The sequence below is a fragment of the Microcaecilia unicolor genome, chromosome 2 (assembly GCF_901765095.1).
Source record: "Microcaecilia unicolor chromosome 2, aMicUni1.1, whole genome shotgun sequence".
In the NCBI taxonomy this organism is placed as follows: Eukaryota; Metazoa; Chordata; class Amphibia; order Gymnophiona; family Siphonopidae; genus Microcaecilia; species Microcaecilia unicolor.
Genome location: NC_044032.1, coordinates 60,450,110 through 60,477,409, shown reverse-complemented (window position 1 = coordinate 60,477,409; position 27,300 = coordinate 60,450,110). Strand labels below are relative to the sequence as shown.

The 27,300-nt window shown below is 42.2% G+C and overlaps 1 protein-coding gene across 3 annotated transcripts in view; it reads right to left on the bottom strand.

The window, feature by feature from the left end:
• Positions 1–27,300, bottom strand: part of WDR7 (WD repeat domain 7) — a 754,216-nt gene that overhangs the window by 439,802 nt on the left and 287,114 nt on the right. For all 3 annotated transcript variants that reach the window (XM_030192974.1, XM_030192976.1, XM_030192975.1), the window contains one exon: positions 11,610–11,733. In XM_030192974.1, coding sequence (XP_030048834.1) covers positions 11,610–11,733 — 124 coding nt within the window. The remainder of the gene's footprint in view (positions 1–11,609; positions 11,734–27,300) is intronic.

The following is a 27,300-nucleotide window of genomic DNA, read 5'->3' as shown; positions in this document are numbered from 1 at the left end:
GGAGAGAGGAAAAGGGAAGACGGGTTGTTTGGGAAGACTCCTGTCACAAAGGATTTCAAGGTCCAGGAGTTTGTCTGTTTGCCTGAGGTGGATTAAAACTGGTTGAAATTTTACTGCATAAGTTATTGATGTGGACACTATCAAGCAGAACTGCAAGAGTACCTTTGCATGACCTCATCTTGGGACCATCTAAGCATAGAATGCCGTAGGGGTAACAGACAGATGTCAATGTTCCAGCCCTGAAAATCTCTTCTATGGAGGCTAATCTCAAATGGACTACCAAAACTGTCACAGCTCTGTCATTATGAACCAGGACATGACCCTCTAGATTAAGCAAGGATGAAATGAAAATGGAGCACACTAGATTCTGTCCAGCTGGGCAAAAGTGAAGGAAATGCAGATTACTAGCCAACTGGAAAATGTTTGCTGATAGCAACCCCCATCCTGTTTATACTTTAAAATAAAAAAAAGCTTTTCAGTGAGCGTTCTATGAACTTTAGTCCACTCCAGATAGAAAGTCAAGGCTCTCAGGCAGTCCAAAATCTGCTGTCCACTTTTACCTTTATGTGCATGTAGTATAGGGAAAAGGATTGGAAAAAAACACTGACTGGTTAAGATGGATCTCTGATACAGCTTTAGGAAAGAACTTTGAATGGACGCACAAAACCACTCTTGGGCAGATGATCAAAGGCAGATGCAGGCACTAGAGGCCATTAGTGCCAGACTAGAGCCAGCATTTGCCTGCACCCTATGATCAGAACCAGCGATAGTCTGTAACATCAATTCAAGAATGGGCTAAACACAACGAACTGCCTGAACCCAAGTAAAACCAAGCTTCTCTGGGTCCCTAATACAAGTGGATACATACCTGACATCAAAATCTTTTTTGGGAAGTACGAACTCCCTCTCAAATCACAAGTCAGGAACCTTGGAATACAGTTAGATTCAACACTTACTCTGATTCCCCAAATCCAAGCAACCTTCAAGAGCTGCTTCTACTATTTGTGACAGCCACGCTGCCTCTCTCCTTACATTGAGAAGGTAAATCTTATCCCAGTTGTGTATGCCATGTTAACATCAAGACTGGATTACTGCAATGCACTATACAGTGGTCTGACTACAAAGGGCCTGCACCAGCTCCAGTTGATTCAGAATACAGCAGCAAGACTCATAGAAGGTTGCCAGCGACATGACCACATCACACCATTTTTGCAAAAACTTCATTGGCTACCAGTACAATACAGGGCTAAATTTAAAATTCTATCTCTGATCTTCAAGGCCCTGAAAGAAAATGACCCTGAGTACTTGAAGAATAGGATGATCCTCCACACACCGCCAAGGACACTAAGGTCCTCTCAAGGACTACCACTAACCACACCCTCTCCAAAAGACATTACATGATGTAATACCCACAAGCGAGCCTTCCCCAGAGTAGCCCCCCCCACTCTGGAATGCAGTGCCTGAAAGGCTCCGCTTAACACAAGACTATCTCTACTTCAAGAAGCAGGTCAAAGCTTGGCTCTTCAACCAGGCATTTAATGGAAGAAGTAACTAACTTGTTAGTCTCACTCACTCACACAAGGAGCGACTTGGGCTGCACATACTGCAGCAGGACATGTTTATCCACTCCTACTCTAGCTGAGACAATATTTAACTATCTCTCTGACCTCAGGTGCAACTTTCTTTAAATTAGTCACCTTACTTTCTAACTCTTCTTACTCTCTTACCTATCTATATGGTCCATCTTTGCTTATACCCTTCACTGTCAATTAAAATGTTCTATTACGTATTATGTTGACATTGTAAGTGGTATACCATGCCATACTTTGTATTGTTATTTGAATATTCTTACTGCTATAATTGCCTATTGCTCGTTTGATCTAGTCTTACTGTACATCTCCTTTAGTGAATTCCTTCAAAAAGGCAGTAAATAAATCCTAATAAATAAATAAATAGCACGCAAATACATGCTAAACAGGACATTAAGCATTCTGCCCCAATGCTTAGTGGACAGCACACTATATTGGCACTGCTCCCATGGCAATCCCTACACCACCTCAGAGCTGGCGTTAGGGTTTGCAGAGCATTAGGGAGGAATGGGGAGCCCTATCCAGCATGCATTTGCATGTTTACAGGCCCCCCCATCCCCCTAGACAGAAGGGGCTGGAGGTTCGGTGGACCTCTATCCCTCAACCCCCACCTGGACACAAGGGGGATGATGGTCTGGTGGACCTCTAGCCCCCCCCCAAAAAAAAAAACACAAAAGGTTTTCCTGGTGGTCCAGTGAGCACCCCTACACCACCCACCATGGTGGCCTGGTGCTCCCCCCCCCCCCCCCCAAGCCCATCAAACCCCACCCCCGGCACCTTGAAGCAGGCGGAGGGAGTCGCACTCCCTCCTCGTGTGTGTGCCGCCTTTAAAATGGTGGCACTCTGCCCGGAGCATCCTCCCTTATATGGTTCTAAAGCCCCACCCAGTGCATCCAGGATGCACTGGGCAGGGAAGGGCACCAACCAATTTGAAGGTGGTGCTCGCAGGAGGGAGTGTACCACCAATTTGAAGGTGGTGCTCGCAGGAGGGAGAGTAACTCCCTCCTCCTGCTTCAAGGTACGGGAGGGGTTTGGGGGGGGGCACTAGGCCACCAAGGCGGGTAGTGCCCACTGGGCCACCAGGGAAACCTTTTTGTGAGGGAGGTCCATCACCCTTGTGTCCAGGTGGGAGGGATGGAGTTCCACCAGACCTCCAGCCCATTGTGTTGGTCTGTTTGAGAGGTCCAGGCATGCCCAGTCACAATTTTCCCACAGAAGTGCCCCGATGATCTAAGCTAATGGTGTGCATAAATTTGCATGCTATTAGCTTTGATCATCGGGACTTTATTTCTCCGTGCTGTTCTGGCAGTAATTTTAAAGTGCTGTTCAGAACACTGCAGGGAAATTGATCACTGGCCTATCTATTAGTTAAAAAAAATTTAGTACAAGGTAGATCAGTTACTATAAAAATGATAAACAGTAGTGGTAAAGGCATTAGAGGATATCCAATGTTTCTGCCCTGTACTACTTCTCCATCATCAGTCTGAGCCACTTCCCATATAAAGTCAATGAAAGAGAGATCCTCCAGATGGAGATGTACCTTCCTCATGTGGTGGGGAGTGATATAACAGGAGACCAGAGGACCTCTCCTCCGAAAAGCTCCCAGGTTCCTCATCAGAATTCCAGCAGCACTCTGACTCAGATTCACAGAAGTCAGCTGTTGATGTCTGAATTCTATATATCTAGCACTACTGACAGAAGTCAGGCCTCCTACTACTGCATTGAGACACTGATTCCTGGTGCCTCAATGAAGCTTCCTCCCCCAATGTACAGGGAATGGACACAGATGCAGCCAACCTAAAATCCAAGCCCTTACCAAGTCTCCATGTCGAGACATTTTTCAGGAAGGGCATTGTCCTCAAGTTTCAGCTGGATCACTCATGCTCAACATCAACAATGTTGAAGTTGCATTATCCTGACAAGTGAAAAAGCACTCCACCTGCTTCTCCAACTTCTGCATGAGCTTGTCCTTAAAGGTTGCCTTCAACAAAGGGCATCACAGTAGAAACAGCCAAGTTCTCCTGAGTCATTTGAGGTGTATCGGTACTGGGGTCTCAGGTCCATGGAGGATGGCACACTCTTTATGATGACACCAAGGATAAGCAGCCTTGACATTGAGGATACTTTGAGGACACAAGCAACCTTGGTGTCTCAGTGTCACGCATAGATAGGAGGAAATATCAAGACATCTCACACTCCACCCGATATGAGCTCCCTCAGCACAGATCAAGATAAGGTTGATTCCTTCCTCTTCTTCAGGTGCTCACTGTCGAGGGTGAGTGACCAAGACACTCTCTACGTCGATGCATCCCCTGCATCTAATGCAACTCCTGGACCCTTGGAGACCAATATTTCTGGTACCTATGTCAATGGACCAATCTTATTATTGAAAAGCTTTTCTCTCACAAATCCTTCTCTTTCACATCTATGAACAGAGAATACAATAAGCGGACTAGTCCCAGGCACCATGACTAAGTATCCGTAATGGACTTAGTCTTTTTCACTTGAAGCTGCTGGAGCTCTTTTTTTGGGACATTTCATCCAGCAAAATAGCCATAGTGAAATCAAAGAACTTGAGAGTGACAAAAAGGCTGAAAAATGGCCTACACTGAGCTGACACAAAAAATAAATAAATAAAAATAAAATTTTGGCAAAAAAGCTAAGGGAACTATTGAATAGATGGGAAAGACCGTAAGACAGCAACAAGGCTTACAGTTTTGTAATGAAAATAAGTTTTGAGCCACAGATGACAGACTTATTTTGGCTGTGGAAGTCATTCGTTGTACAGCCAAAATTATTCTATATAAAAGTGAGGCAGGATTGGGGACAAGGCAATAAATTATATGAACAGTATAACTATTCAGATACTATCAGTATCACATACGTGTTCAAATATGAACACAGAACAGCAGGCCTAACTTATATGAATAGTTTTCTCATATACTCACTGATTACATGCATTAAAATATGCAGATAAACTATCCATACATCTTTATGCAGTTGCTAAACCACTGATTACTGACCCTAAAGATTGTAATGAAAACTTTTAAACTGAATGGCCTGTGACTTGGTGGCACTGCAGCACTTTGTATTGTAGGAACCAAGGTTTGGGTTTTCTGCCCTCTGGGGCTTGAGGGGTTCAAGCACAAACACAAATCATATATTCAAGCGACTGTAGAACCCCATAAGTAGCCACTAGTACTAAGAATGCAGACTCCAAGATGACATCCCTTCAAGTCTTTGATAAGTTAAGAGGACTTTAAAGGCTAAGGTATAGTTATCAATCAGAAAAAAATGAAGTAAAACGGGGTAAAACCAGTATGGAAAAACAAGCGCACTTCTAATTTTTATGGTCTGTGCTCCCTAGTCATTTCTAAGTGGAGTACCTCTATGAACTGTTTAGTAAAATATTTCTACCATCATTTTATAGAATTCTTGTTCTTCAGCAAACATGTATTAGATAAAACAGCTTTAAATCAATCAATCAACACTGCCTTCATGATTGCAAATACTAGATTAGTTACATTGAATCTAGTAAGCATTTAAAATCATGCCCATTCAGCCAATGAAGAGAATAAGTACTATCACTTTTGACCAAACAATGCTTATATCAAGGAATACTATCCCAACTACCTAATTTCCTAAATCTCTGTAATTTGAACCATTACTTAAAACTTGGGAAACAAAGGATACATATCAGTCTAGATTGCTTAACTAGATGCTGGATATGCTATTTACAGCAAGGTAAATTTCCATTTGTTCAGAAAAAGAAAACAATAATTGTTTAAAGGTAATGCAAACTTGAAAAAGGGGCACATATTTCCCTTCAAAGTTCCTGAAATACAAAGAATGAATTAAATGTAACCTCCAAACACAGGAGTATCTGGGCATTCTCACAACACATTTCTAAGAGGAAAAGAACAAATGAAATCCCATGCTGCCAGAGAAAGGCAAAGGGACCATGACCCCAGTGACCCTTCACTAAGCAAGTTAAAATGACAGAGATTCAGCCAGAACAAAGGACTGTGCATTCACCAAAATGCACTAGTTCTAACGCTGTCCATTTTCCCACACATTGCTCGGGCACAGGAAATTCAAAATATTCTGTAGACATCAATTGAAACTACAGTCCAAAACATTTCAGGTTTTACACAGAGACAGTCCTAATCTTATAAAGGAGGCTGCACTTCTGTGTGTCCATCTGAAATACATAAATGTGCACGACCCTGTACATCAGAAAGGTCATCCAACCTCACTGAAGAAAGGAAATTATCAGCCCTCAGTAGTTGCTATAGCAGCCACTTCTCTTAATAAAAGGTTAATGCCGCTGCATTCTATAGAGGAGTAGTAACTGAGCACATGAACTGCCACAAATTAAATATACACAAAATGTTACCATTATCAACAAGATTCTTCAAAAGATAAGCTGCATGCAATGGTTTAAAAACTCATAAATAAAAATAATTATTGGGCCGATACTGAACAGGGCATCCAGGAAACAATTTAAAATGTCTAATCTAGACGTTCTAAATTATATCTTTACTGGCAGTACATAATTATTAACTGCCACTGCAAACAGAAGTATATGCAGACATCCAGCCCATCTAAATGTGCTGAACATTACTCGCTGCATGTATAGATTATAAATTTAGTACTTAATTTTTAGGAGCATGGCAAAACGTATAATCAGAATATCAGCGCTTATACATACAGACTGTGCCATGTACAGAAAGCTCCCAACATAACCCCTTTTTACTTATGTATAATTCTAAACATATAATGCATCACACATTTGAAATTATACATATAATGCTGGAAGTCTTTTTATTTTTTAAGCAACAAGGGGACAATTTATAAAGGGAGCAAAAATGTTAGGCACCAAAAATCTGTGCCCTAAGATAACACTTTATAACTACATCTGGGCACCCAGATTCCATTATAGAATAGAGCGTACGTCAATATTTGTGCACCATCATTTTGGCACTATAACTTACGCTATGGAAAAGGCAGGTGTAAATGTTAGTGCCTAAAGTTTGGCATTTATGCATAGAATTTACAATATTCTATAAGGTTTTGCACATAAAAGTGTACAACCCACCCATGTCCTGCCCACATGCCCGTTTTCTTGCAGTTATGTACTAAGCATTTAGACGCTACCTTATAGAATAGCGCCTATGTGCAGTTACGCATGTTAACTGCTGTTTACTCCCACTTTGGTGCTTAACATCTGTTTGAGTACCAAAGATTAGGTGCCTAACTTGTTTCTCACTAAATAGAATTGGGGGGCAAATGTATAAGTGTTTTTGATTATTAGTCCAGTTTTGTATTATAACATTTATTAAGCATGCACATCTAAAAAAAAATTTCTGTGGATACATCCTGTTTTATATTTGGAAAGGGACTTTAACTTTCTGTGACTACATATCTATGTACAATTACTTGTGACAAATCATAACATCACTTTATGCAGGCATGTTCAGGGCACAGTGGGAACATGGGAGGTGTAGTGAACTACAAAATATGCATAGTTCACCTCCCAAGCAGGTGAAAATGCACATGGGTGCATTTTACCTGCATTTGTCAGGCTATTTTACAAAGAAATGAGAAGCCCCATTTTGCATAGGGGCTCCACAAGGGAAACAAGACACTCAGGTTGGGATGTTCACATTTCCCCATGTATTTGATGAAAATGCACAGCCTTCAGTAAAGCACATATAAGGAAACAAGCAAATACACATGTATTTTCTGGCATGTAAAGTAAGAGCAGTGTTTAAAAAAAAATACAGCAGCATCATTTGGCAGCATCCACTACAAGTGCTAGGACTTTTATATGTGGAAATGGTGATTTTTGCAAGTTCCACGGTAAGTGCTGTCAATTATACATATAAAAGGGCAATTCTAAAAGGGTGCCCACATTTACACAAAAAAACCTAAATGCATTAATGTACAGAATGCTAGTACTTTTGTGGGTAAGTATACACTTGTGCGCATAAGTGGCCACAGGGCGACTAAGCTTTATTCTTTAATGCAACTTAAGTGGCATAGCACATAAATGTAAGAGAACATTCATATTGGTGAAGCATGGAGGGCATGGACAGGGCTGCCACTTATGTGTGTAACTTACAGAATACTGTCAGTTATGTGCACCCCTGATGCATTTACACAACTGCAGGTCTACAGCTGGTGTAACTGTGGGCACATAATAGGTGATGGCAGATAAAGACCTACATGGCCCATCCAGTCTTCCCAATAAGGAGGAATAAAATACACATACTTGATCCTGATCTATCTTTGCATTTTAAGGACACAGACCACAGAAATCTGCCCTGTCCTCACTCCTAGAGGTGCTTTCTAAGCACACTCCTGCATGTGGGGAAAAAGAACCCGAATTATAGCTACGTCATGCAAGGTTCCACGTTAGGAGTTACGGACCAAGAAAGGGATCTGGGTGTCGTCGTCGATAACACACTGAAACCTTCTGCTCAGTGTGCTGCTGCGGCTAGGAAAGCGAATAGAATGTTGGGTATTATTAGGAAAGGTATGGAAAACAGGTGTGAGGATGTTATAATGCCGTTGTATCGCTCCATGGTGCGACCGCACCTTGAGTATTGTGTTCAATTCTGGTCGCCGCATCTCAAGAAAGATATAGTAGAATTGGAAAAGGTGCAGCGAAGGGCGACTAAAATGATAGCGGGGATGGGACGACTTCCCTATGAAGAAAGACTAAGGAGGCTAGGGCAATTCAGTTTGGAGAAGAGACGGCTGAGGGGAGACATGATAGAGGTATATAAAATAATGAGTGGAGTGGAACAGGTGGATGTGAAGCGTCTGTTCACGCTTTCCAAAAATACTAGGACTAGGGGGCATGCGATTAAACTACAGTGCAGTAAATTTAAAACAAATTGGAGAAAATTTTTCTTCACCCAACGTGTAATTAAACTCGAATTCATTGCCAGAAAATGTGGTGAAGGCGGTTAGCTTAGCAGAGTTTAAAAAGGGGTTGGACGGTTTCCTAAAGGAGAAGTCCATAAACCGCTACTAAACGGACTTGGAAAAATCCAAAATTCCAGGAATAACGTATAGAATGTTTGTACATTTGGGAAGCTTGCCAGGTGCCCTTGGCCTGGATTGGCCGCTGTCGTGGACAAGATGCTGGGCTCGATGGACCCTTGGTCTTTTCCCAGTTTGGCATTACTTATGTACTTATGTACTTAACTGCCATGAAATCATTTTTGTTCTGAATCCATCCACTTTCTATAAAGGGATTCTCCGTGTTTATCCCACACATTTTTTTTTATTTCCACCACTGTTTTTTGTCTCCACAACCACCACTAGAATGGCATTCCAAGCATGCATCACCATCTCCGCAAAAAAGTACTTCCTGATGTTGCTCCTAAGTCTACCATCCTGTAACTTCAGCGCATATCCTCTACTTCTACTACTTCACCACTGATGGGCAAGATTTGTTTGAACATTAATACCTTTTAAACATTTAAACATCTGCAACAAATCTCTTCTGTCCCTCCTTTCCTCTTGGGCAGTGGTTCTTAACTAGTGTTGCAAGTACCCGGGAGATTTGTTGCAGGGCTTTGCCAGACAGCAACATTTTGGAGGAGAGAGTGGCAGCAGAAAACGCAGCTACACTAACGACAATGCCGTGCTCCTTCTCTGGATTGCCAGCAGCAAACTGCATTGACCAGGTTTTCACTTCTAGAGCAGAGAACCACCAAAAATGATAGCCTGCTGCATGTGGATTGTTGCCTACACAAACCATTAAAGAGAGGGGTGTCACGGTTAGTATAGACACATCTCCTACAGTTAGGCTGGGTGTCCTGCTACCGGCTCTTCCCTCCAAGCCACTGAACAGTGAAGCAGGAACCTGCTAGACCGCAAGGTTGGAAGAGAAGGGAGAGGGGACAGGGAGCAGCTGGACCACAAGGTTGGCCACAAGAATTGCTGCTATCCCCATTGTTATTCAATTTGTACTTTGGCAAAGACGGTTGATAGTTGGAATGTCAAATTTCATCTTTTTTGCAGATGATGTACAGTTGATCTTTTTATAAAATACAATCAAGTAAAAGCAGTAGATGATTTGAATACCAAGTTAGATGATTTACATGATTGGATTTGTAAATGTGATTTTTTGTTAAATATTAAATCTTCAGCTATGTGGCTTTCACTACTTCAAATGCCCCTAGAGTTTCTACCTAAAATTCATGAAATTTCTCTTTCACTTCTAGATGAAATAAATACTTTGGGCTTTCAATATAATAAATCTAAATTTTACTTCACAGATTCAGTGCTGTAGCAAAATCTTTTTTTTTTTTCAGATTAAATTAATTCAACAACGAAGAACTTTTCTATCTAAATCCAACTTGGTTAAAATTGTCTATGCTTTAGTTACGAGTCTTTGAGATTACTGTAACTCATTATATCAAGGATTATCAAAGAATAGTTTGAGTAGGCTCCAAATGGTGCAGAATACTGCAGCCAAATTAGCATCAGGAAATGAAACAATATGATCATGTGACACAAATCCTGGTTGATTTACATTGGCTACTAATTGAGCTACAATTTCATTTAAATTGTTTTGCCTTGTCTTTTCATATGGGACTACCAAAATATCTGTTGGACAATTTAGTAAAGTACATGCCTTCACAAGCCTTGCGTTCCTCTCTAAAATGTTTGATACATCTTCCTTCTTTGCATTCTGTCAGATTAACAACTAACGGAAATAGGACATTTTCTTATGCAGGTTCCCTTCCTTGAAATTCGCTGCCCACTGAAGTTTATGTCATTTCTAGTTATACTGTATTTTGCAAAGCCTTGAAACCTTGGCTATTTAAAGATAGTTTTAAAGATAGTTACAGCCTTTTTTAAGGCTCAAATTCTTTTTATTAAAGAATTGCCTTATGTAATTTATGTTTTATTTTCTGTTTAGGTTTATATTGTGATTATGTAATGTTTTTATATTTAATTCTAGTACTATTTACATTTTTTATTGTAAATTGCTTTGACACTTTACTATATTAGTGGTATATCAAATTAATAAATCAAATCAAGGGTGGAGGGGCTAGGAAACCGCTGCACCACAAGGGTGGAGGAGAAGAGAGAGAGGACATGGAGCTGCTGGATCACAAGAGGAGAAGGGACAGGGAGCAGTTGGACCTCAAGGATGGAGGGGACAGGGATCTGCTGCACCACAAGATGGGAAATTGAGGCAAAAGGGAGCTGCTGTACCACAAAGATAAAGGGGCCAGGGACAGGGATCTGCTGCACCACAAATGTGGAATAGAAGGGGGAAGGGATAAGAAGCTGCTGCACCACAAGAGTGGCGGGGAAGGGAGAGGAGACAATGAGTTGCTGGACTTCAGGGGTAGAAAAGAGGAGAGTGGAAAGGGAAATGCTGGACCATAAGGGTGGAAGGGAAGAGAGAGGGGACAGGGAGTTGCTGGATCATTGAAGAGGAGAGAAAAAAGGAAAGGAAATGCTGGACTACACCCATAAGGGCTATGGTAGTGGGTTTTGAGGGGGTCTGGGGGGGCTCAGCACACACAGTAAGGGAGCTATGTACCTGGGAGCAATTTATGAAGTCCACTGCAGTGCCCCCTAGGGTGCCCGGTTGGTGTCCTGGCATGCCAGGGGGACCAGTGCACTACAAACACATGGACGTCTTTGGTTTCAAAAATCGCCGAAAGTCACAGACGTCCATGTCTAAGGACGTCAAAATCCAAGGACGTCCTTGGTATTTTCGAAACGAAAGATGGACGTCCATCTTTTTTTTTTCGAAAATACGGTTTTCCCCGCCCCTGGATTTGGACGTTTTACAAAAGCATGCAAATCTCAACTTGGATGTTTTTTTTGAAAATGCCCCTCCACTTACTGTAGGCTTTCTGAAACAAGTCTGTCTTTAAAGAGATTTTAAAATTACATTATACAACATAATTTAGCCATTTACACGACATGTAGTCTAAGTACATAAGTACACAATTTTTTTTATACAAATGGGTACCTACTTACGTGAAATAACACTGTCAACATATTGTGGCAAATAAGGAGCCCAAGAATCAATGGTTTCTTTTCGTCCTATCTGCCCAATTCTTCTCAGTTCTGCAAGCAACAAGGCTTGAGCAGCTTCTCTCACCTTGAAAACAAGAATGGTCAAAATGTCAATAAGCCAAATGCTCCAAATCCAGACCTGTAAAATGAAATTTGGACTTACTTTTTTTTTTTTAATTTCCTTTCCTTGAGTCCTGCCAGATCAGTCAGGTTATGCCACCTGACTGCAGATGGAGCCAGAGAAAAAGATCTCAGAGCTGGCTTCACTGCCCTTCTAGGGACAAGTACTATCTTCAGCTGCTCACTATTTCTCTGGCTTTAGCAGATGGTGCAAAAAACATGAGTAGGCTGTTCCTGAGATGGCTGTAGGCCCCGATTCCTGGTGGAACAAGAACCAAATCCACCAACTGCTGGAAACAAAGAGATACTGAGGAGCTGGCAAGGGGGACATAGTGGGGAAATTCTAAAAATCATGCCCACTCAACCATCTTTAATTTTGTCTAAACTTTGGGAATATGTTCTTGGAGGTCTCAAACTACAGACTGTAAAGTTTTACAACACAATTCCTTCTAGTTGCAGAATTAAGGTCACTAGAATAAGCAACTTTCACAACTATGCATAGCTGTGCAATCATAATGCAGTCTCAAACTCTTTGAACAACATTTAGCAGCCTGAAATTCACCCATTTAGGTAACCGTTTGGTGTTATCTTCCATTCACTAGGTCTCAGTTATATCTATCTTTTCATTTAGTGCAATATATTCTAACTCTCCCATCTTATTTTTTAGGCATTTGCACACAAACACTTTAAATAATGATTTTTATTGCTCAGCAGTTGACAATTTGCAAGTCTGTTTGCTCTTTTTTGATATGATGTCTAAGTTCGATTTTGGACGTTTTACACAAAACATCCAAAATCCAAATAGGAAAGATGGTCATTTAAAAACAAAAAATGATAACTTTTTTTTAATACCTATCTGAACAAGGTTTTATGCTTTGTACTTTTTTTTTTGACCATTTTCGAAAACTAAAAAAGTCCAAGTGAAAAATGTAGAAAATCAAGCCTGGGATATAGGAGGAGCCAGCATTTTTAGTAGATTGGTTCCCCCCCCCCCCCCCCGACATCCCAGGAGAGCAATGGAGCACCCTAGGGGACACTGCTGTGGACTACAAATAACTGCTCCCAGGTACTCATCTCACCATTGCTCCCTTATCTTGTCTACTGAGCCCCCCCCCCTCAACCCACTACCCCCAATTGTACACCACTACAATAGCCCTTGTGGGTGAAGGGGGTACCTATATGTGGGTACATTGGGTTTCTGGAGAGCTTTGGAGGGCTCACAGTTTCCACCAGAAGTGCAAAATTTAGGAGGAGGTATGGGCCTGTGTCCACCTGTCTACAGTGCATTGCACCCGTCTCTACTCAAGGGACCTGCACGCTGATCTAATGGACATGAGTACAACATCTGAGGCTGGCATAGGGACTTGTAAATAATGTTTTTAATCACATTTGGAGGGGGTGGGAGGGGGGTCTGTGACCACTGGGGGAGTAAGGGGAGGTTAAACCTGATTCCCTCCAGTAGTCATCTGGTCATTTAAGGCTTCTTTTTGTGCCTGATTTGTGCTAAAAACAGGTTTAACTCAAAACGTCTTACTTTTATTTATTTATTTTTATTTATTTGTAGCATTTGTATCCCACATTTTCCCAACAATTTGCAGGCTCAATGTGGCTTACATTTGCCGTAATGGCGGTTGCCATTTCCGGGTAACAGAATTACAAATGGTAATGTGTTAAGTTGCATACATACATGGTAACATACATGTAACATAACATATGTGAACAGATCATGGTATAGATATATATCATGTGCATATATATGTTAAGGAAGAATAAATTATGGTAATACATGAAAGTTCCTGAGTAAGAAATTGGAAGAATAAGTTATAGTAATACATGAACGTTTCTGAGTACGAAATTGGGTTGTACCATTCTTCAGGTCATCGACTATGGAGAGACCATATTCGACATAGAGACTGAAGTGGTTATGCTTATTCATTAGTGGTAAGGAGGCTGCTCAGTCAAGTGATAAGATTTCATTTATGTCTATGTCATGTAAAGTCTTATTTTTTGGTGTTTAAGATGGGTGTTTATGGTATGCCTTCTTGAACAGATCTGTTTTCAGTAGCCTTCGGAAGATAGTTAGGTCTTGCATTATTTTTATGGCCTTCGGTAGTGCGTTCCATAGCTGCGTGCAGATGTATGAGAAACTGGTCGCGTATGTGGATTTATATTTTAGTCCTTTGCAGTTAGGGTAATGGAGATTGAGGAATGTGCGTGCTGATCTCTTTGCATTCCTGGAAGGCAAGTCTATAAGGTCTGACATATAGATCGGAGCTTCCCCGTGAACGATTTTGTGGACCAGGGTGCAAACTTTGAAAGCAATTCGTTCTTTTAGTGGGAGCCAGTGTAGTTTCTCTCTTAGGGGTTTGGCGCTTTCGTATTTCCCTTGCCCAAATATGAGTCTGGCTGCTGTATTTTAAGCGGTTTGAAGCTTCTTAATGATTTGTTCTTTACATCCTGCATAAATGGCATTGCAGTAGTCTAGATGGCTTAGCACCATTGATTGTACTAGGCTGCGGAATACTTCCCTTGGGAAGAAAGGTTTGATTCTTTTAAGTTTCCACATTGAGTAGAACATTTTTTTTGCTGTATTTTTCGCATGATCTTCAAGTGTGAGATTTCGGTCGATTGTAACTCCCAGAATTTTTAAGCTGTCTGAGACCGGGAGGGTGTAGTCCGGTGTGTTTATGGTATTGGGTTTGTTTGTATTATATTGTGAAGACAAGATGAGACATTGTGTTTTTTCTGCGTTCAGCTTTAGTTGGAATGCGCCGCCCATGAGTTCATTATTTGGAGACTGTGTGTGATTTCATTTGTGATTTCGGCTATATCTTGTTTGAACGGAATGTATATCGTAACATCATCTGCATAGATGTACGGGTTGAGTCCTTGGTTGGCTAGCGATTTGGCTAATGGTATCATCATTAAGTTGAAAAGGGTCGGCGAGAGCGGTGATCCTTGTGGTACTCCGCATTCAGGTTTCCATGGTGTTCACGTTTTTGAGTTTGATATCACTTGATAGGTTCTTGCTGTTAAGAAGCCTTCAAACCATCTAAGTACGTTTCCTCCAATCCCGAAATAATCCAGGATGTTTGAGAGTATTTGGTGGCTGACCATGTCGAACGCCTGGATGGTCCTGGATAGTTTGGTTTTGTTGCATTATGGCTGAAAAATGTCCAAGACTGAGGAACGCACAAATCCTGCCCCAACACGCCCCCTTGAGATTTGGATACACAAATGAATAGCATACAAAAACACCTGAAAAATAGGTTTCAAAAATACCAATTTGAACTATTTTTGAGAAAATCATCCAAATGCTGCTTTAAGCCACTTTTTAGATGTTTTTCTCTTTCAAAAATGAGCCCCATGGTCTACTATACTATTGGGATGCCCTATCTTCCCTGTTTTAGTTATATCCTTCAAACATACCTTGTTCTGAACAATGCGCTCAAGCGACTATCGGCCTCTCAGTTTCTAGTTTAAAGGTTGAAGCCCTTTACTGATGAAAAATATTAAATTGTATTATATAAATTTTTTAGCCTACTTTCAGTTTATTTAGAAGTGAGAGCTTAAAAATGCTAAAATGTTGCCTTGGTAGCTAGGTTACAACCTATTGTATGCTACTGTTCAAATGTAATAGGATAATGAAGTTGGCAATTTTGTCACATTGCTTCATATATTCGCAATGTTGTCTTTTGTCTGTGGCCTACAGTTATCCAACTAAGTGGCCCTTTTACTAAGTTGCGGCAAAACGTAGCCTTAGTGAGCAACTTTGTGCAGGTTTTTCCTGTGTGCTAAGGCTATTTTTACTGCAGCCATAAAAATGGCCTTTTTGTATTAATAGCCATATGCTAAAATTGCATCAGCCTGTGGTCATCTGAAATAATAGCATGTACGCACTTACTACCACCCATTTTGTAGGTGGTAAGGGCTCATGCACTACCAGTAGTGTGGTATTGTTGCTGTGCTGATTAGCACAGGAAAGCTGACTCTCCACCCCAGATACAGCCTCTCCAAAAAACGTTAACTTTTTTTTTACCCACGGTTAGCTTGTGCGCATATGGCACTTACCACAGGACACCTAAGCATGACCCACAGTATGCCATTTTAAGCTGTGTTAGGCCTGTGTTAGCACTTATTACAGCCTAGTAAAAAGGACCCTTTCAGATCTCTGTTCCTGAAATTCTGCACCTTTTAGTTTGAAACCAACTAGAACATTGATACAAATTTTAGTCAAAATTGGACATGGTCAAATGGGGACCCCTGGTCCACTTGTCATGGACTGACCCTACAGACACCTATAAATTAACCTCCTACAATGAGCCAGTAGTAAACAAATTTACACCAACTCTAAAAAAGATGTAAATGTATGTACAAGATTATTTTTAAAAATACATATATACATTAAAACTTTGCTTACATGCCTACACATAACAGTACACATGATCTTGTTTGCATATAAACCTGTATGCACATATTTTTCTGCACATAAAAAAGAATCCTAAATAATATGCAAATATTGGAGAATAAAAAGTATGTAAATAAAATAAAAATATTGCAACCTAAAACTCTCAATAATGTCTAGTTAATAATATAAGCATTTTTACCAAAACATTTCTAGCATTACCTCAGCACAAATCCTTTAAAAGGAAAAGGATAACATTTCAATTAAATATAGACTAACAAAGTTACTCGGTACAAATTTTCATTTTCAGTTATGCAATCAGATTTCTCAACTTCCAACTGTCCCAGTGCTATTTCTCATATCTTTCTCTGAAAGCTGCAGATTCGACAACATTTTTGCCAGAGCAGCATAGGTACAACGTCAAGGCCATCTAGTCATTTATCAAACAAGAGGTGCTAACCGATACTCTAACTGCATGCATGTCAGAAAACAGAATTGCTCAGCATTGCCATATTTGGAACATCCCTTACAAAATTCTGTCCTTAAAAAAAAATAAAAAAAGGAATTCAGAAAATGTGTAAACTTAGGGCATCGAATAAAACAAACCTTTGCTAAAGCAAGATACATCTTAAGTCATCTTACAAGAACTGAATCTGCAGCAGCAGGCAGGTGGGAGGGATGTAGAAGTGATGCAGGAGGATTGTGAAAGGAGAATGGGAAAAACAAAGGAATATATGGTGGAGATGAAAAGCTATGAGCATAATGGAAAAAAATTGAAGCATATGGAGTGAGAGTGGGTAGAAATGGAGGAGAGACAAGGGTGTATGGTATAGATGGGCATTAGAGAATTTAAGACATTCAGTGGTATAATACTTGCATATAAAGCCCCAAGCAGAAAACTACTCTATCCATTTCAATATATCATCCTGAAAGGACTAGCAAGTATTCATAGATCAGGTCCTACTACTCTGTATCACCTAGGCCGCAATAATAAATTGCTGAAGCCCAGGAAATTTGAAAGGAAAGCAATTAGAAGCAATTTTCAGGTAAACTGGTCTATCTGAAAATCTCCTGAACTCAGTCTAACTAAAATAATATATGTGGGCAGTACTATGGTTGTCATTCTTCTTTACTTCTTTCAAAATAGGTCAAAGAAAGAATAGTTGACAGCCAAACCTCTGATTCCCATTTGAGAATCTGTTGACATGCATTTTTAATTCCTACCTTATGGTGACATCTAGACATAGATCTGTAGGAGAAACACATGAGAATGGTGCAGATTCATCCCCTCCTCACCTAGGAGACAGGGGCGACCTTATTATTAGTCCAGCTGAGGCAGGGGCCTCAGGTAGGGTTTTTCAAGGAGCGGCATCTTGCCGCCACCAGCCAGCCTAGTGGTAGCATCCCTCCTAGACCAGAATCTCTCTTCATGCATTCTCATACAATGCTCTGCCACAAGCACCGGACTTTTCTCTCGTCTGCTGCCCGCCTCTGAATAAACAGGAAGTTACATCAGAGGCAGGCCACAGTAGAGAGAAGAGGCCAATGCTAGCAGGAGGGCAGCGTATAGGAATCACTGCTAACACCATTAACGTTTGGAAAACAAGGAAATAGACTCGGGGAAGGAGGTTGAGGAAGGAAGGGGGAGATGCCAGACTGCAGCCAGGTGGGGGGGATGGGGGGGGAGAGTGTGTGAAGGGAGAGATGTTGGTCTCGGGGGGGGGGGGGGGAGCTAGGAAAAAGGGAAAGGGAGCTAGAAAAAAAGGGAGGGAGGGAGCGAGAGAGCGAGAGATGTCGGATGGAGTAATGGAGGGGAAGGAGGGAGAGATATTAGATTGTAAGCTCTTTGAGCAGGGACTGTCTCTCTTTGTTAAATTGTACAGCGCTGCGTAACCCTAGTAGCGCTCTAGAAATGTTAAGTAGTAGTAGTAGTAGATATCAGATTCAAGAGAGAGGGGCAGATGTCAGATTCAGGGGAGAGGGCAGAAGAGGGTAGTGGAAAAAGGGGAAGAAGGAGAGATGTCAGACTTGAGGGGTGCAGAAGGGGGAGAGGGAGAAAAGGATGGGGAGGGTTTGGGGAGAGATGGACTCAGGCAGAGCAGAAGGGGGAGGAGAGATGACTTAGGGGAGGGCAGGGGAAGAGGGGAAAAAGGACAGGGGCAGAAAAGGGATAAGGACAGATGGACTCAGGAAAGCAGAAGGGGGAAGGAGAGATGGACTTAGGGGAGGTCAGAGACAGAGATGAACTCGGAGGGTGGAAGACAGGGAGGTGTCAAATGTGGAGGGGCAGAAGAGAAAAAATGAGAAATGTCATTCAGGGACAGGAAGAGAGGGAGGGAGGGAGATATCTGGCTTTGGAGGAGTGCACGGACTGGCAGGAAGGAGAGATATCGGACATGGGGGGGAATGAGGGGGAGAGATCAGGCTTCAAATGTTTGGGGGGTAAGAAAGAGTGAGGGAGGAGATGTTGTGCTACAAGGATGGAGCAAGGGATAGGGGGAGATGCTAGGTATGGTGGATCCATGTAGGAGAGGACATAGGAGGGTTGTCAAGGAGTTGAGTAACAGGAGTATAGTGAATGCAGAGGGTAGAAATGTGGTAATGGGGAGAAGATAAAAGATAAAAAGGAATAGGAGGATGGGAAATGAATCAGATGGGAAATGTGAAACCTAGGGAATGTAGGGAAAGTTGAGAAGTAGATGAAAAGTGAAAAGCAGTAGAGTACGAGGGTGAAATTTGAGTGGACAGAGTCAAAAAAGAAAAAAAAAAACAGAGGTGAGAGCTTTAAGAGAAAGCTCAATATGTCAGAGACAGGTATAGTAAAGGAATGCAACAAGACAGGAGGAGAGAGAATAAAAAACAAATGGACAGTGGCCACTGGAAACATAATTAGCAGAAGACAGGAAAACAGAAAAGAGAAACTGCTCAGACACAAAGGCAGAAAAAAGTGTTTTATTTTTAATTTATTAACTGGAATATGTTAGCTTTGGGAAATGTGCATCACAGATGTCTTTGCATTGTGTTCAGTACAAAAGGAAATGCATTTGTTTTTGTTTCTCCAGTGTTGCAGTATATGCTCAGCTTAACTTCTTGGGGGCTCCATCATATTTGTATCTCTAATTTGGGATTCCTTGCTCTGTATTTGGTGAGGGCCTGTGTTTTGCATGTGACTGAGGTGTGATATTTGTTTGCATATAGTTTCTGTGTTGAAATTTGTAGCAGACTCACTTGTTCTATTTTTGTAGTAGGTGTTTCGGTATTCTAGGGCCCAGTGTAATATCTGTAGTCCTGCCTATTCATAGGTTACTCCTGGGGGAATTTTGCGCCACAGCGCATTTGCATAATTTGCAGAGAATTCTGTATGGGCCTTGCAGAATTCTGCACAGGGAACAGAAGGCAGAAAAATTATCAGGTTTCTGATCCTCTTACAACACACACCCACACACTGTTCGTACAAATCTCCCCTCCCCCACCCGGCTTACCCTGTCCTCCGGCTCACATCATATAAGGGAGAAACAAGCGGCTATACATCAGACCACTTCCCCCTCCTCTGCAGGCCTGGATCCTACTGCTGTAGAGTCCCTCATGGATCAAATAAGCAGTGGGCCGGGCCAGCAGAGGAGGAGGCAGTGCTCTGTTGTGCCAGCTGCTTGTTTTTTCCTTACCCACAGTATCCAGGAGGAAAGCATGGTAATGTGGAGGAAAGGAGAGAAAGAATACTACTACTACTACAGAGAGGTAGGGGATGAAGGCTAAGGGGAGCAAGAACTAGGGGGCAGAGAAAGCTGGGGGAAGGGAAGGGTTCAAGCTAAATCAGGGTGTGGAGGGTAGAACCTGAAGCTAAGTTGGAGTGAGAGACAGCTGGGCAAGCTGGAACCTGGAGGGCAATATTACTGGTGAAGGAAGAAGCTGGGGGAGTAGTTAGGCCTTATGATTGGAGAAATTCTGGAAAAAAAATTACAAATAAAGATGCAAACTTTTAAAATACTGCGCACAGAATTTCCAAACTTTTTGTGCAGAATTTTTCATTTTGTGCCAAATTCCCCCAGGGTTATTGATCTGAGGCTGGAACTTTCTTGGTAACTTTTAAGCGATTACTTAAAGCCCATTTTTTTTGGCATGCCTTTCTAGTTAACCCGTGATTTGGTTTTCTTGGGGGAACACTGGCAGAAGGTTGTAACTATATACCAGGGCCTAGAACTATGGTTATACAGAAGACTCTTTTGGGTATTTTTTTCTCTTTTTTCTTCTTCTTCTTTCTTTTCTTATGTTCTTTTCTATTAACAGTTGGCATTCTTTACTGTTTTTAGTGTTAGATTTTCATTAGTTTTTTTTACTCTGCTTTGATGTCTATCCTTAAGCAGTTAATCAAATTAAATAAACCTGAACCAGTTTGCTAAATGTATCTTGAGTTTGGATTTTCTTTAAGTTTTGTATTGCACAATGTACCTGGTAAAGAGATTTATGTTGCTATTACTTCGATGACATGAGAATCTGAATAAACATATTGTGACTTCCATGAAGAAATGCCCTTGGCGGGGAGGGGGGAGAGAGGTTTGACTTTTGTGGACGCAGAGCAGGGTTACATTTAACTCACAAGAACTGCTATATTGTGTCAAACCAAAGGTCCCTGAGAGTCATATATGAAGTGGGTACGTGGTGTGTCCTAACTGAAAAAAAGTTGAGAATCATTGTCAGAGTCTCTGCAGCATTTAGAAAGCTAAACATGCAGATCCTTCCAAATTTATACCCCGGATGCAGCAGTAGAAAATCTTACTCATTGCCTTCAATAGTCATTGTAATGGGGAATTTCACTCTTTGGGATGGGCCACCCCAGTGGTGTACTGGAGCAGGCACTCATGGGCTTGCAAGCAGGGGCGTAGCTACGGGTGGGCCTGGGTGGGCCCAGGCCCACCCAATCTTGGCTCAGGCCCGCCCAAACGACGACAACTGGAACGGCGACTTTTACCCGAAGTTGCAACAACAAACGGGCAGGCAGCGCTGCGATAGTAAAAGCAACAAGGAGACTGGTTCGACTCTTCTATGCACAAACTCTTCTATGTTTGTGCAGCGCTGCGTATGCCTTGTAGCGCTATAGAAATGCTAAATAGTAGTAGTAGTCCGTCCTTCACTTCCCTCCCTCTGCGTCCCGCCCGAAAGGAAATGACGTCAGAGGAAGGCGGGACGCAGAGGGAGGGAAGTGAAGGACGGAGAGTCAAACCAGTCTCCTTGTTGCTTTTACTACCGCAGCGCTGCCTGCCCGTTCGTCGCTGGAACTTCGAGAGTAGACTGGAACAGAAGTTGGCTTGGAGATGCTGTGAAGGGGGAGGGGGGACACGCTGGATAGAAGGGGGAAGGGGATGGACAGAAACAGCATTGATAAATCCCTCCTTTCAGTACCCTTCTCCACCACCGCCAACTCCAGGCTCCGCTCATTCTGCCTCGCCTCACTCTATGCTTGGAACAACCTCCCCGAGTCCTTACGCCAAGCCCCCTCCCTGCCCGTCTTCAAGTCTTTGCTTAAAGCCCACCTCTTCAATGCTGCATTCGGCACCTAACCCTTACCGTTCAGTGAATCCAGACTGCCCCAATTTGACTGCCCCTATCGGACCGACCGTTCACTTGTCTATTAGATTGTAAGCTCTTTGAGCAGGGACTGTCTCTCTTTGTTAAATTGTACAGCGCTGCGTAACCCTAGTAGCGCTCTAGAAATGTTAAGTAGTAGTAGTAGGATGGGCAGGGGAGAGAGGAGAATTGCTGGACAACAGGGATGGATGGAGGGGAAAGGGGAGAGGAAATTTGCTGGAGATGGATGGCTGGAGGAGAGGGCAGGGGAGAATGGAGAGTTGCTGGACATGGAGCGGAGGGCAGGGGAAAGAAGAAAATTGCTGGACATGAATGGATGGAGCGGAAAGGGGAGAGAGGAAATTTGCTGGAGATGGATGGCTGGAGGAGAGGGCAGGGGAGAATGGAGAGTTGCTGGACATGGAGCGGAGGGCAGGGGAAAGAAGAAAATTGCTGGACATGAATGGATGGAGCGGAAAGGAGAGAGAGGAAATTTGCTGGAGATGGATGGCTGGAGGAGAGGGCAGGGGAGAATGGAGAGTTGCTGGACATGGAGCGGAGGGCAGGGGAAAGAAGAAAATTGCTGGACATGAATGGATGGAGCGGAAAGGGGAGAGAGGAAATTTGCTGGAGATGGATGGCTGGAGGAGAGGGCAGGGGAGAATGGAGTTGCTGGACGAATGGATGGAGGGAGGGGAGAGAAGTCAGGAAGGAGGTGCACATGGATAGAGGGGATGGAAGAGAGGAGAAATGCTGGACATGGATGGAGTGGAGGGCAGGGAAGAGAGGAGAAATGTTGGGCAAGGATGGAGTTAAGGAAAGACAAAGGAAGGAGATGCACATGGATGGAGGGGAAGGGAGAGAGGAGAAATGCTGGACATGGATGGAGGGGAGGGAAGACAGTGGAAGTAGATGCACATGGATGGAGGGGAGTGAGGAGAAATGCTGGATATGGATGGAGGGGAAACTGCTGAGTTTAAGGGCTGGTTTGGAATACGTTGAGGGCAGATACTGAAACTCGAGGAAGGATAGGGGCAGAGCTACAGATGGTAGACAGGACGCATAAGGACACAGGAGGATGGTGGACATGGTGAGTGAAAAAATATCAAATGGAAAGAAGACACTGCGTAAAACAGAAGACACTGGGACCAAAGTGAATAGATCAGACAACAAAGGTAGAAAAAAGTATTTTATTCAGAATTTATTAATTTGAATATGTCATCTTTTGGAAATGTGCATCTGTGATATTTTGCATGTAAGTTTAAATTTTTCTGGTATTGCTGCATGCTGAGTCTGACTTCTTGAGTTAACTTTCCAGTTCAGTATTTTGCCTTCATATTTTTTCATTTCTAGTTCCTTGTGTCATGTCTGTTGTGTCATGTGTTTTTCAAGTGTGATCAAGGTGCAGTATTCTGCTAGTATGTAGTATTCACAGCCCTTTTTGTTTTGCTTTTTTTCACGAGGTAGTGTATTGGTGTTTTAGAGCCTAGTGTAATTACAGTTCTGCCTTTTCAAGCATAAGGTTGTAGCTCATCCTGTCCTTGGAATTAGTGCTGTTATGGTTTTAAAGATATGAGTGTGTTTTTGCACAAGTTTGGGTATAGCATTTTGCAGTGGAGAGATTGTGGGATAATGTAATTATATTTAAAAATATCAATTTTTCCATTAAATATGTATGTGGTTATACTGATGCAGGGCAGCTGTTGGGCAGACTACTTAGAAATCCATCATCAAGTGAATTCTTAGGCATTATTTTGTAGGATCCCAAGAGACACTACTCATACTTATATAGACAGTGCGTGCCCACCCATATTAGCTCTGGGCCCACCCAAAATCTCAGGTCTGGCTACGCCACTGCTTGCAAGAGCCATTGGTTAAGTGTTTTAAGAATTTTGGGAGCTGGTTGTTAAAGTAGCCCCCCCCCCCCACACCATGGATACTTTAAAAACTGACTCCTACAATGTGAGCTTGGGCCCCCTCCTGAATTCTCTTTACTTTGCTGGAGGGGATGCTGAGCATTGCCAGCCAAGTAAATAGACTCCTGCTGCTGCTGCTCCCCACTCTTGTTTCCAGCTCTGTGCAGCAAGCTGGGACTTCTTGTGCATGCATGAGAAGTCCCAGCATGCTGCTCACAGCCAGAAACAAGCAGCAAGGAGTGTTGGTAGTCCATATATTGGCTGGTGGAGGCTCAGCATCACTGCAAGCAAAGGTATGCCTAGTGTGCCTGCTTGAGGTGGGGGGGGGGGGGGGGAAGAGTGGTATGTGTTGCCCCTGCCAGTCCACCCCTGGCCCCTCCAAGTTGAAGGGCTGGCTACACCCGGAGAGCCCGTTGTTAAAAAATTACAAGCACATTCCTGGATAGGATAAAATGAGCTCTATAACAGAAAAAAAAATAAAACATAAAACAAAATTCACAATTAAATTAGGGACGAAGGGGGGAGGGAAACTGGGGGGTAACAGGGGGAAGGAATTAAGAACAACTGGGTCTCTGGTGATCCCAGTTAGCCCGAGGCTCCATATGCTTGGCTAAATATCCAGGTTTTCAAACCCAACTTAAAATTCTTAAATGAAGAGTTATTTCAAAGGGGTAAGGGGAGATTATTCCAGGTACAAGATGAAATAAAATAACATGTCCTAAGCCTAGTGGATTCAAGTTGAGCGGCTTATGGACCTTGAAGGACAAGGCGGTGGTCGTTCAATGATTGAAGAATATGACTAGGTGGATATGGGATTGTAAATTTGGAAACATAATCTGGTGTACCTCCTCTGTAGGCCTTAAAAGTGATGGATACTATTTTAAAATCCTCCAAAAGTGCTGCATTAAATCTGGACTTTGTGTGCACTAAAATCCCAGATTCTAGCAGAGTAGAAAAGTAACCTAACGGTTAGTGCAGTGGCCTGAGAACCAGGTCCATCTTGCACTCATCGATCATCACAACAGAACCTTCTAGTCGTCCCATCCTTTAGACAAATTTAATATGAAACCACCCGCTGCTCTATTTTTTTCTGTCACTGGCCTCACTGTCTGTAATGTGCTGCCCCCTCCACCTGTGCTTACAAACTCTGTAACATAATTTAAATATGATCTTAAAACATTCCTGTTTGAGGACGCCTATACCTAATCCATTTGACTCTCTCCAGCGATGGTGCCACCTCTCTGTTCCTCTCTCCTACCTCTACCTCTATCCTATCATAAATTGTACTTCTATCTTGCCCATTCACTTTCCTTTCTTCTTTAACCTCTTCTCCTCCCGCTGTCCTTTCTCTTTTCTCATTGCATTGTAAAGCACTCAGATAACCTGTTTGATGTATAACAAACACTGAAAAGAAACTTGGAACTGTACTGGATTCCCACTGCAGCTCCTTCTGACTCTGGGCAAGCAACATAACCCTCCACTGCCCCCAGAAACAAAATAAATACCTATATATAATATGTAAACTGCTTCGATTGTAATCACAGAAAGGTGGTATATCAAATCCCATCCCCTTTCCCCTTTTATTGGGACTTACAAGTACCCAATACGCAACTAACACACAAAAAAGGACACACACTTGATATCATAACAAATAAATTTGAACCGGATTCAACCATCACAATTACTGACACAAGATGGACACCTACGTTATGGTCAGACCACCACAAAGCAAATGTCTCTCTCTGCTGGTGAAAAACACACATAAACACAAGCAATAAACAGGAGCGAACAACATACACAACGAGAGGAAAAATAGACCCCACAATATTCTGGCAACAGATCTACCAGAACGAATGGCCAACAAACGCTGACACCATCCAATTCCTCCAAGAATGGGACAATCAATGTACAACAACACTAGACAAAGTCGCCCCAACCCAAACCAGAACATCACACAGGAAAAAAACAAATCCATGGTTCACCGAAGAGCTGAAAAAACTTAAAACACAAGTCAGGAAACTAGAACGAGAATGGAACAAAAAGAAAGACGAACAAACACTAAACGCATGGAAACTACTTCGGAGAAAATACAAATACACCATAAAACAGACCAAAAGACTACATTACAAAACAATAATAGGACCAAACTACAAAGACACACATAAACTCTTCAACCTTGTGAATAAACTGTTAGACACCACACCAGCTACAAACAACGGCAAAGATGTACCAGATGTGGACAACCTTGCGAAATACTTCGAGGAGAAAATTATACAACTACGACTCAAAATACCCGCAAGCCCTATAGAGTACGCCACACTCTTAGATTGTCTTGACCCAGAAGAAGGAACATACCCTGCAGACAGAACATGGACCGAATTTGAAACACTATCAGAAGACCTCATCTCTGAAACTCTCAAAAAATATGCCAAATCCCACTGCAAACTAGACACGTGCCCAAACTACCTCATGAAATCTGCTCCTCAACAATTCATAATAAACCTAACGAGCCATGTGAACTTCATGCTACAGAATGGACTCTTCCCAAAAGAAAAAGGAAAAATCCTACTCACCCCAATCCCTAAAGATACAAAGAAATGCACGAGTGAAATAACCAACTACAGGCCAGTAGCATCCATACCACTAATAACCAAAATAACTGAAGGAATGGTAACCAAGCAACTTACAAACTATCTAAACAAACACTCAATACTGCATGACGCCCAATCAGGATTCCGGTCGAATCATAGCACAGAGACAGTATTAGTCACCCTTATGACTAGATTTAAGCAAATAATTGCAACTGGCAACAATATACTCCTCCTACAATTTGACATGTTAAGTGCCTTTGATATGGTTGACCACGGAATCCTACTACACATACTCGAATACTTTGGCATTGGAGGAAATGTCCTGAATTGGTTCGAAGGGTTCCTAACCCAACGTTCGTATCAAGTCACATCAAATTCGACCACGTCTAAAGCATGGACACCTGAATGTGGAGTTCCACAGGGATCACCTCTCTCACCAACCATCTTCAACCTAATGATGATCCCGCTGGCAAAACTCCTATCAAACCATAACCTCAACCCATATATATACGCTGATGATGTGACAATATACATCCCCTTCAAACAAGATATTAACGAAATCCTCAACGAAATCAATCAAAGTCTACACATCATGAACACATGGGCAGATGCATTCCGTCTGAAATTAAACGCAGAAAAAACTAAATGCCTAATACTCACCTTCCAATACAACACAAAAGAATTCACAGCCATAAACACACCAAACCTGAACCTTCAAATCTCAGAAACGCTAAAGATCCTTGGAGTCACTATCGACCGCCACCTAACGCTCGATACTCATGCTAACAACACAACTAAAAAGATGTTCTACAGCATGTGGAAACTTAAAAGGATAAGACCATACTTCCCAAGATCCGTCTTTCGCAGCCTAGTACAATCCCTCGTGCTCAGCCATCTGGATTACTGCAACTCACTATACGCAGGTTGCAAAGAACAAACACTGAGAAAACTTCAAACAGCCCAGAATACGGCAGCCAGACTCATCTTTGGAAAACCAAAATATGAGAGTGCAAAACCATTACGAGAGAAACTACACTGGCTTCCACTAAAGGAAC